Source organism: Coregonus lavaretus, assembly GCF_964263955.1.
Source record: "Coregonus lavaretus genome assembly, contig: HAP1_SCAFFOLD_3198, whole genome shotgun sequence".
NCBI lineage: Eukaryota > Metazoa > Chordata > Actinopteri > Salmoniformes > Salmonidae > Coregonus > Coregonus lavaretus.
In genome coordinates this window covers 32,501-44,709 of record NW_028161907.1, presented here as the reverse complement: position 1 = coordinate 44,709, position 12,209 = coordinate 32,501, and the positions used below count along the sequence as shown (strand labels likewise).

General features: G+C 42.4%; 1 protein-coding gene across 1 annotated transcript in view; it reads right to left on the bottom strand.

The window, feature by feature from the left end:
• Positions 1 to 354: 354 nt before the first annotated feature.
• Positions 355 to 12,209, bottom strand: part of LOC311119955 (uncharacterized protein) — a gene marked incomplete at its 3' end in the record, with an annotated part of 27,642 nt that continues 15,787 nt past the window's right edge. The window contains exons 8-10 of the mRNA XM_084194597.1: positions 11,512 to 11,637; positions 3,365 to 3,427; positions 355 to 529 (exon numbers count right to left, since the gene is read on the bottom strand). Coding sequence (XP_084050723.1) covers positions 355 to 529; positions 3,365 to 3,427; positions 11,512 to 11,637 — 364 coding nt within the window. The remainder of the gene's footprint in view (positions 530 to 3,364; positions 3,428 to 11,511; positions 11,638 to 12,209) is intronic.

Here is a 12,209-nt window from a genome sequence, read left to right as displayed (position 1 = left end):
TGCAGCTGGGAGGTAGGGGGGAGGGTCTGGTCTATACCTGTTTCTCAGAGTGATGCAGCTGGGAGGTAGGGGGGGAGGGTCTGGTCTATACCTGTTTCTCAGAGTGATGCAGCTGGGAGGTAGGGGGGAGGGTCTGGTCTATACCTGTTTCTCAGAGTGATGCAGCTGGGAGGTAGGGGGGAGGGTCTATACCTGTTTCTCAGAGTGATGCAGCTGGGAGGTAGGGGGGGAGGGTCTGGTCTATACCTGTTTCTCAGAGTGATGCAGCTGGGAGGTAGGGGGGGAGGTTCTGGTCTATTCCTGTTTCTCAGAGTGATGCAGCTGGGAGGTAGGGGGGGAGGGTCTGGTCTATACCTGTTTCTCAGAGTGATGCAGCTGGGAGGTAGGGGGAGGGTCTGGTCTATACCTGTTTCTCAGAGTGATGCAGCTGGGAGGGAGGGGGAGGGTCTGGTAGAAACCCTGAAGTTTCTGGAGAAACTCTGGACTGAAGTCACACTGCACCATCTGTCTCCGTACCACCTCCGTTACCCTGTAGACAGACAGACAGACAGACAGACAGACAGACAGACAGACACACACACACAGAGACACACACTCAGACCACGCAGACACACACACACACATTATATGGCCCTGTTAGCTCAGAACAGGGCAGCGCGGCTGGCCCTTAAATGTACACGGAGAGCTAACATTAATGACATGCATGTCAAATCTCTCCTGGCTCAAAGTGGAGGAGAGATTGACTTCATCACTACTTGTATTTGCGAGAGATATTGACATGTTGAATGCACCGAGCTGTCTGTTTAAACTACTAGCACACAGCTCGGACATCCATGCATACCCCACAAGACATGCCACCAGAGGTCTCTTCACAGTCCCCAAGTCCAGAACAGACTATGGGAGGCGCACAGTACTACATAGAGCCATGACTACATGGAACTCTATTCCACATCAGGTAACGGATGCCACCAGAGGTCTCTTCACAGTCCCCAAGTCCAGAACAGACTATGGGAGGCGCACAGTACTACATAGAGCCATGACTACATGGAACTCTATTCCCCATCAGGTAACTGATGCCAGCAGTAGAATCAGATTTAAAATCCACCTTATGGAACAGCAGGGGACTGTGAAGAGACACACACAGGAACAGACACACACACACGTTAACATACACACTATACACACATTTTGTACATGGATTTTGTGATATGATATGTGGTAGTAGAGTAGAGACCGGAGGGCACACACTCAATGTTTTGTGAAATCTGTTGTGAATGTATTGTAATGTTTTGAAATTGTATAAATGCCTTAATTTTGCTGGACCCGAGGAAGAGCAGCTGCTGCCTTGGCAGGAACTAACGGGGATCCATAATAAACCCCAGGAAGAGTAGCTGCTGCCTTGGCAGGAACTAACGGGGATCCATAATAAACCCCAGGAAGAGTAGCTGCTGCCTTGGCAGGAACTAATGGGGATCCATAATAAACCCCAGGAAGAGTAGCTGCAGCCTTGGCAGGAACTAATGGGGATCCATAATAAACCCCAGGAAGAGTAGCTGCTGCCTTGGCAGGAACTAATGGGGATCCATAATAAACCCCAGGAAGAGTAGCTGCTGCCTTGGCAGGAACTAATGGAGATCCATAATAAACCCCAGGAAGAGTAGCTGCTGCCTTGGCAGGAACTAATGGGGATCCATAATAAACCCCAGGAAGAGTAGCTGCTGCCTTGGCAGGAACTAATGGGGATCCATAATAAACCCCAGGAAGAGTAGCTGCTGCCTTGGCAGGAACTAATGGGGATCCATAATAAACCCCAGGAAGAGTAGCTGCTGCCTTGGCAGGAACTAATGGGGCTCCATAATAAACCCCAGGAAGAGTAGCTGCTGCCTTGGCAGGAACTAATGGGGATCCATAATAAACCCCAGGAAGAGCAGCTGCTGCCTTGGCAGGAACTAAATGGGGATCCATAATAAACCCCAGGAAGAGTAGCTGCTGCCTTGGCAGGAACTAATGGGGATCCATAATAAACCCCAGGAAGAGTAGCTGCTGCCTTGGCAGGAACTAATGGGGATCCATAATAAACCCCAGGAAGAGTAGCTGCTGCCTTGGCAGGAACTAATGGGGCTCCATAATAAACCCCAGGAAGAGTAGCTGCTGCCTTGGCAGGAACTAATGGGGATCCATAATAAACCCCAGGAAGAGCAGCTGCTGCCTTGGCAGGAACTAAATGGGGATCCATAATAAACCCCAGGAAGAGTAGCTGCTGCCTTGGCAGGAACTAAATGGGGATCCATAATAAACCCCAGGAAGAGTAGCTGCTGCCTTGGCAGGAACTAATGGGGATCCATAATAAACCCCAGGAAGAGTAGCTGCTGCCTTGGCAGGAACTAATGGGGATCCATAATAAACCCCAGGAAGAGTAGCTGCTGCCTTGGCAGGAACTAATGGGGATCCATAATAAACCCCAGGAAGAGTAGCTGCTGCCTTGGCAGGAACTAATGGGGATCCATAATAAACCCCAGGAAGAGTAGCTGCTGCCTTGGCAGGAACTAATGGGGATCCATAATAAACCCCAGGAAGAGTAGCTGCTGCCTTGGCAGGAACTAATGGGGATCCATAATAAACCCCAGGAAGAGTAGCTGCTGCCTTGGCAGGAACTAATGGGGATCCATAATAAACCCCAGGAAGAGTAGCTGCTGCCTTGGCAGGAACTAATGGGGATCCATAATAAACCCCAGGAAGAGTAGCTGCTGCCCTGGCAGGAACTAATGGGGATCCATAATAAACCCCAGGAAGAGTAGCTGCTGCCTTGGCAGGAACTAATGGGGATCCATAATAAACCCCAGGAAGAGTAGCTGCTGCCTTGGCAGGAACTAATGGGGATCCATAATAAACCCCAGGAAGAGTAGCTGCTGCCTTGGCAGGAACTAATGGGGATCCATAATAAACCCCAGGAAGAGTAGCTGCTGCCTTGGCAGGAACTAACGGGGATCCGTAATAAACCCCAGGAAGAGTAGCTGCTGCCTTGTTCCCCAATCCTAAATGGACCCCTAGACCCTATGCCAGGGTTCTTCAATTCCGGTCCTGGAGGGGGCCGAAAACACCTCTGTTTTTCATCCTCTCCTTCTAAATCAGGGGCTAATTCAGACCTGGGACACCAGGTGAGTGCAATTACCTACCAGGTAGAAATAAAAAACGGAAGTGTTTCGGCCCTCCAGGACCGGAATTGAAGAACCCTGTCCTATTCACATATCCCAAACATCTGAGACCGCCACGTGCTTAGGGTGTAGGGCCTAGGGGTCCATATGGGATTTGGTGTGTGTGTGTGTGTGTGTGTGTGTGTGTGTGTGTGTGTGTGTGTGTGTACCTGGTTAGCAGCAAATGCAGGGCCTCCTCTATCCTGGCCTCAACATGGTGGGAAATCACCAATCTGTTAAGGGGTTAGAGGTCACAGAAGTCAGGGGTTAGACATCAAGGAAGATTAAGGGAAGCTGTATTTGGGTTTTTGTCATATTAGAAGTCTGTGTATTACACCTTTAAAAATATGAAAACCTGTCAACTATAGCTGTCTGAAAAGGTACAGTATCTGGAAGGTATTGCTGCCAACTTGTCTTTATATATCTGAAAGGTACAGTATCTGGAAGGTATTGCTGCCAACTTGTCTTTATATATCTGAAAAGGTACAGTATCTGGAAGGTATTGCTGCCAACTTGTCTTTATATATCTGAAAGGTACAATATCTGGAAGGTATTGCTGCCAACTTGTCTTTATATATCTGAAAGGTACAGTATCTGGAAGGTATTGCTGCCAACTTGTCTTTATATATCTGAAAGGTACAGTATCTGGAAGGTATTGCTGCCAACTTGTCTTTATATATCTGAAAGGTACAGTATCTGGAAGGTATTGCTGCCAACTTGTCTTTATATATCTGAAAGGTACAGTATCTGGAAGGTATTGCTGCCAACTTGTCTTTATATATCTGAAAGGTACAGTATCTGGAAGGTATTGCTGCCAACTTGTCTTTATATATCTGAAAGGTACAGTATCTGGAAGGTATTGCTGCCAACTTGTCTTTATATCTGAAAGGTACAGTATCTGGAAGGTATTGCTGCCAACTTGTCTTTATATCTGAAAGGTACAGTATCTGGAAGGTATTGCTGCCAACTTGTCTTTATATCTGAAAGGTACAGTATCTGGAAGGTATTGCTGCCAACTTGTCTTTATATATCTGAAAGGTCCAGTATCTGGAAGGTATCGCTGCCAACTTGTCTTTATATATCTGAAAGGTACAGTATCTGGAAGGTATTGCTGCCAACTTGTCTTTATATCTGAAAGGTACAGTATCTGGAAGGTATTGCTGCCAACTTGTCTTTATATATCTGAAAGGTACAGTATCTGGAAGGTATTGCTGCCAACTTGTCTTTATATATCTGAAAGGTACAGTATCTGGAAGGTATTGCTGCCAACTTGTCTTTATATATCTGAAAGGTACAGTATCTGGAAGGTATTGCTGCCAACTTGTCTTTATATATCTGAAAGGTCCAGTATCTGGAAGGTATTGCTGCCAACTTGTCTTTATATATCTGAAAGGTACAGTATCTGGAAGGTATCGCTGCCAACTTGTCTTTATATATCTGAAAGGTCCAGTATCTGGAAGGTATTGCTGCCAACTTGTCTTTATATATCTGAAAGGTACAGTATCTGGAAGGTATCGCTGCCAACTTGTCTTTATATCTGAAAGGTCCAGTATCTGGAAGGTATTGCTGCCAACTTGTCTTTATATATCTGAAAGGTCCAGTATCTGGAAGGTATTGCTGCCAACTTGTCTTTATATATCTGAAAGGTACAGTATCTGGAAGGTATTGCTGCCAACTTGTCTTTATATATCTGAAAGGTACAGTATCTGGAAGGTATCGCTGCCAACTTGTCTTTATATATCTGAAAGGTACAGTATCTGGAAGGTATCGCTGCCAACTTGTCTTTATATCTGAAAGGTACAGTATCTGGAAGGTATTGCTGCCAACTTGTCTTTATATCTGAAAGGTCCAGTATCTGGAAGGTATTGCTGCCAACTTGTCTTTATATCTGAAAGGTACAGTATCTGGAAGGTATTGCTGCCAACTTGTCTTTATATCTGAAAGGTACAGTATCTGGAAGGTATTGCTGCCAACTTGTCTTTATATCTGAAAGGTACAGTATCTGGAAGGTATCGCTGCCAACTTGTCTTTATATCTGAAAGGTACAGTATCTGGAAGGTATTGCTGCCAACTTGTCTTTATATCTGAAAGGTCCAGTATCTGGAAGGTATTGCTGCCAACTTGTCTTTATATCTGAAAGGTCCAGTATCTGGAAGGTATTGCTGCCAACTTGTCTTTATATCTGAAAGGTACAGTATCTGGAAGGTATTGCTGCCAACTTGTCTTTATATCTGAAAGGTACAGTATCTGGAAGGTATTGCTGCCAACTTGTCTTTATATATCTGAAAGGTACAGTATCTGGAAGGTATTGCTGCCAACTTGTCTTTATATCTGAAAGGTACAGTATCTGGAAGGTATTGCTGCCAACTTGTCTTTATATATCTGAAAGGTACAGTATCTGGAAGGTATTGCTGCCAACTTGTCTTTATATATCTGAAAGGTACAGTATCTGGAAGGTATTGCTGCCAACTTGTCTTTATATATCTGAAAGGTACAGTATCTGGAAGGTATTGCTGCCAACTTGTCTTTATATCTGAAAGGTACAGTATCTGGAAGGTATTGCTGCCAACTTGTCTTTATATATCTGAAAGGTACAGTATCTGGAAGGTATTGCTGCCAACTTGTCTTTATATCTGAAAGGTACAGTATCTGGAAGGTATTGCTGCCAACTTGTCTTTATATCTGAAAGGTACAGTATCTGGAAGGTATTGCTGCCAACTTGTCTTTATATCTGAAAGGTACAGTATCTGGAAGGTATCGCTGCCAACTTGTCTTTATATATCTGAAAGGTACAGTATCTGGAAGGTATTGCTGCCAACTTGTCTTTATATATCTGGAAGGTACAGTATCTGGAAGGTATTGCTGCCAACTTGTCTTTATATATCTGAAAGGTACAGTATCTGGAAGGTATTGCTGCCAACTTGTCTTTATATCTGAAAGGTACAGTATCTGGAAGGTATTGCTGCCAACTTGTCTTTATATCTGAAAGGTACAGTATCTGGAAGGTATTGCTGCCAACTTGTCTTTATATATCTGAAAGGTACAGTATCTGGAAGGTATTGCTGCCAACTTGTCTTTATATATCTGAAAGGTACAGTATCTGGAAGGTATCGCTGCCAACTTGTCTTTATCTGAAAGGTACAGTATCTGGAAGGTATTGCTGCCAACTTGTCTTTATATCTGAAAGGTACAGTATCTGGAAGGTATTGCTGCCAACTTGTCTTTATATATCTGAAAGGTACAGTATCTGGAAGGTATCGCTGCCAACTTGTCTTTATATATCTGAAAGGTACAGTATCTGGAAGGTATTGCTGCCAACTTGTCTTTATATATCTGAAAGGTACAGTATCTGGAAGGTATTGCTGCCAACTTGTCTTTATATATCTGAAAGGTACAGTATCTGGAAGGTATTGCTGCCAACTTGTCTTTATATCTGAAAGGTCCAGTATCTGGAAGGTATTGCTGCCAACTTGTCTTTATATCTGAAAGGTCCAGTATCTGGAAGGTATTGCTGCCAACTTGTCTTTATATCTGAAAGGTACAGTATCTGGAAGGTATTGCTGCCAACTTGTCTTTATATCTGAAAGGTACAGTATCTGGAAGATATTGCTGCCAACTTGTCTTTATATCTGAAAGGTACAGTATCTGGAAGGTATTGCTGCCAACTTGTCTTTATATATCTGAAAGGTACAGTATCTGGAAGGTATTGCTGCCAACTTGTCTTTATATATCTGAAAGGTACAGTATCTGGAAGGTATTGCTGCCAACTTGTCTTTATATATCTGAAAGGTACAGTATCTGGAAGGTATTGCTGCCAACTTGTCTTTATATATCTGAAAGGTACAGTATCTGGAAGGTATTGCTGCCAACTTGTCTTTATATATCTGAAAGGTACAGTATCTGGAAGGTATTGCTGTCAACTTGTCTTTATATATCTGAAAGGTACAGTATCTGGAAGGTATTGCTGCCAACTTGTCTTTATATATCTGAAAGGTCCAGTATCTGGAAGGTATTGCTGCCAACTTGTCTTTATATCTGAAAGGTACAGTATCTGGAAGGTATTGCTGCCAACTTGTCTTTATATCTGAAAGGTCCAGTATCTGGAAGGTATTGCTGCCAACTTGTCTTTATATATCTGAAAGGTCCAGTATCTGGAAGGTATTGCTGCCAACTTGTCTTTATATATCTGAAAGGTACAGTATCTGGAAGGTATTGCTGCCAACTTGTCTTTATATCTGAAAGGTACAGTATCTGGAAGGTATTGCTGCCAACTTGTCTTTATATATCTGAAAGGTACAGTATCTGGAAGGTATTGCTGCCAACTTGTCTTTATATATCTGAAAGGTACAGTATCTGGAAGGTATTGCTGCCAACTTGTCTTTATATCTGAAAGGTCCAGTATCTGGAAGGTATTGCTGCCAACTTGTCTTTATATATCTGAAAGGTCCAGTATCTGGAAGGTATTGCTGCCAACTTGTCTTTATATATCTGAAAGGTCCAGTATCTGGAAGGTATTGCTGCCAACTTGTCTTTATATCTGAAAGGTACAGTATCTGGAAGGTATTGCTGCCAACTTGTCTTTATATCTGAAAGGTACAGTATCTGGAAGGTATTGCTGCCAACTTGTCTTTATATATCTGAAAGGTACAGTATCTGGAAGGTATTGCTGCCAACTTGTCTTTATATCTGAAAGGTACAGTATCTGGAAGGTATTGCTGCCAACTTGTCTTTATATATCTGAAAGGTACAGTATCTGGAAGGTATTGCTGCCAACTTGTCTTTATATCTGAAAGGTACAGTATCTGGAAGGTATTGCTGCCAACTTGTCTTTATATATCTGAAAGGTCCAGTATCTGGAAGGTATTGCTGCCAACTTGTCTTTATATCTGAAAGGTCCAGTATCTGGAAGGTATTGCTGCCAACTTGTCTTTATATATCTGAAAGGTACAGTATCTGGAAGGTATTGCTGCCAACTTGTCTTTATATATCTGAAAGGTACAGTATCTGGAAGGTATTGCTGCCAACTTGTCTTTATATATCTGAAAGGTACAGTATCTGGAAGGTATTGCTGCCAACTTGTCTTTATATATCTGAAAGGTACAGTATCTGGAAGGTATTGCTGCCAACTTGTCTTTATATCTGAAAGGTACAGTATCTGGAAGGTATTGCTGCCAACTTGTCTTTATATATCTGAAAGGTACAGTATCTGGAAGGTATTGCTGCCAACTTGTCTTTATATATCTGAAAGGTACAGTATCTGGAAGGTATTGCTGCCAACTTGTCTTTATCTGAAAGGTACAGTATCTGGAAGGTATTGCTGCCAACTTGTCTTTATATATCTGAAAGGTACAGTATCTGGAAGGTATTGCTGCCAACTTGTCTTTATATCTGAAAGGTACAGTATCTGGAAGGTATTGCTGCCAACTTGTCTTTATATATCTGAAAGGTACAGTATCTGGAAGGTATTGCTGCCAACTTGTCTTTATATATCTGAAAGGTCCAGTATCTGGAAGGTATTGCTGCCAACTTGTCTTTATATCTGAAAGGTACAGTATCTGGAAGGTATTGCTGCCAACTTGTCTTTATATCTGAAAGGTACAGTATCTGGAAGGTATTGCTGCCAACTTGTCTTTATATCTGAAAGGTACAGTATCTGGAAGGTATTGCTGCCAACTTGTCTTTATATATCTGAAAGGTACAGTATCTGGAAGGTATTGCTGCCAACTTGTCTTTATATCTGAAAGGTACAGTATCTGGAAGGTATTGCTGCCAACTTGTCTTTATATCTGAAAGGTACAGTATCTGGAAGGTATCGCTGCCAACTTGTCTTTATATATCTGGAAGGTACAGTATCTGGAAGGTATTGCTGCCAACTTGTCTTTATATCTGAAAGGTACAGTATCTGGAAGGTATTGCTGCCAACTTGTCTTTATATATCTGAAAGGTACAGTATCTGGAAGGTATTGCTGCCAACTTGTCTTTATATCTGAAAGGTACAGTATCTGGAAGGTATCGCTGCCAACTTGTCTTTATATCTGAAAGGTACAGTATCTGGAAGGTATCGCTGCCAACTTGTCTTTATATATCTGAAAGGTACAGTATCTGGAAGGTATTGCTGCCAACTTGTCTTTATATATCTGAAAGGTACAGTATCTGGAAGGTATTGCTGCCAACTTGTCTTTATATATCTGAAAGGTACAGTATCTGGAAGGTATTGCTGCCAACTTGTCTTTATATATCTGAAAGGTACAGTATCTGGAAGGTATTGCTGCCAACTTGTCTTTATATCTGAAAGGTACAGTATCTGGAAGGTATTGCTGCCAACTTGTCTTTATATATCTGGAAGGTACAGTATCTGGAAGGTATTGCTGCCAACTTGTCTTTATATATCTGGAAGGTACAGTATCTGGAAGGTATTGCTGCCAACTTGTCTTTATATCTGAAAGGTACAGTATCTGGAAGGTATTGCTGCCAACTTGTCTTTATATATCTGAAAGGTACAGTATCTGGAAGGTATTGCTGCCAACTTGTCTTTATATCTGAAAGGTACAGTATCTGGAAGGTATTGCTGCCAACTTGTCTTTATATCTGAAAGGTACAGTATCTGGAAGGTATTGCTGCCAACTTGTCTTTATATATCTGAAAGGTACAGTATCTGGAAGGTATTGCTGCCAACTTGTCTTTATATATCTGAAAGGTACAGTATCTGGAAGGTATTGCTGCCAACTTGTCTTTATATCTGAAAGGTACAGTATCTGGAAGGTATTGCTGCCAACTTGTCTTTATATATCTGAAAGGTACAGTATCTGGAAGGTATTGCTGCCAACTTGTCTTTATATATCTGAAAGGTACAGTATCTGGAAGGTATTGCTGCCAACTTGTCTTTATATCTGAAAGGTACAGTATCTGGAAGGTATTGCTGCCAACTTGTCTTTATATATCTGAAAGGTACAGTATCTGGAAGGTATTGCTGCCAACTTGTCTTTATATCTGAAAGGTACAGTATCTGGAAGGTATTGCTGCCAACTTGTCTTTATATCTGAAAGGTACAGTATCTGGAAGGTATTGCTGCCAACTTGTCTTTATATCTGAAAGGTACAGTATCTGGAAGGTATTGCTGCCAACTTGTCTTTATATATCTGAAAGGTACAGTATCTGGAAGGTATTGCTGCCAACTTGTCTTTATATATCTGAAAGGTACAGTATCTGGAAGGTATCGCTGCCAACTTGTCTTTATATCTGAAAGGTACAGTATCTGGAAGGTATCGCTGCCAACTTGTCTTTATATATCTGAAAGGTACAGTATCTGGAAGGTATTGCTGCCAACTTGTCTTTATATATCTGAAAGGTACAGTATCTGGAAGGTATTGCTGCCAACTTGTCTTTATATATCTGAAAGGTACAGTATCTGGAAGGTATTGCTGCCAACTTGTCTTTATATATCTGAAAGGTACAGTATCTGGAAGGTATTGCTGCCAACTTGTCTTTATATCTGAAAGGTACAGTATCTGGAAGGTATTGCTGCCAACTTGTCTTTATATCTGAAAGGTCCAGTATCTGGAAGGTATCGCTGCCAACTTGTCTTTATATCTGAAAGGTACAGTATCTGGAAGGTATTGCCGGCAACAGCCTGTACTTTATTTCCTCAACAGACCTAGTCATGATTGTGGCAATGTGTTTAAAAGACCTGCCAACCCCTCAAAGGAAATGTCCCTCATTTTACGGTCTTTGGCAAGCATTAAATCATGAACATTCAATAGATGTTGTCAGACATCAAACTGGTCCTTGTTATTATGAAAACATTATATTGTTGTCGACTATCATAACACACTCTGTAGGAGTGATCCATTTTAATGGATGGGGTGGTGTACCTAATAAACTGGCCTCAGTGTATGCATGTATAATTTATACCTGGCACCAACTATCATAACACACTCAAAGTCGCTTAGGTCACTCTTTTTGCCCATTGTAAAGTTCAATGGAACAGTAACTGAATGCCTGGATGCCTGTCTGCCTGCTTTAATAACAAGCCACGGCCACGTGACTCACTGTCTGTAGGAACCAACCAACAGGGTGGTGTAACCATTAGTGGTCGTTTTGTGATAACTGCACAGGTGATTTTAACTTTGCGGGGGGGGGGGAACGTTTTAGTTAGGGATTTTTTCGTTTTTACAGGTAACACTGTCAATGCTATGTGAAATCAGTGTGAGTGTGTGTGTGTGTGTGTGTGTGTGTGTGTGTGTGTGTGTGTGTGTGTGTGTGTGTGTGTGTGTGTGTGTGTGTGTGTGTGTGTGTGTGTGTGTGTGTGTGTGTATACCCAGGAGGTGCACAGTGCGTAATGAAGAGTTTGGCTGCTCCCAGTCCCATAACAGCTGCTGCTTTCGGCCTCTCTCTCTCCGCACGTCCAAGGAAGCGACACACACACTTAAACACCTGCGTATAACTGCAACACACAAGAGAACAACACTCATTACCACAAAGAACAGAAAACAGTAGATCATGTTAAACATATTAACGCTCCCCAGTCCAACATATTAACACTCCCCAGTCCAACATATTAACACTCCCCAGTCCAACATATTAACACTCCCCAGTCCAACATATTAACACTCCCCAGTCCAACATATTAACACTCCCCAGTCCAACATATTACCACTCCCCAGTCCAACATATTACCACTCCCCAGTCCAACATATTAACACTCCCCAGTCCAACATATTAACACTCCCCAGTCCAACATATTAACACTCCCCAGTCCAACATATTAACACTCCCCAGTCCAACATATTAACACTCCCCAGTCCAACATATTAACACTCCCCAGTCCAACATATTAACACTCCCCAGTCCAACATATTAACACTCCCCAGTCCAACATATTAACACTCCCCAGTCCAACATATTAACACTCCCCAGTCCAACATATTAACGCTCCCCAGTCCAACATATTAACACTCCCCAGTCCAACATATTAACGCTCCCCAGTCCAACATATTAACGCTCCCCAGTCCAACA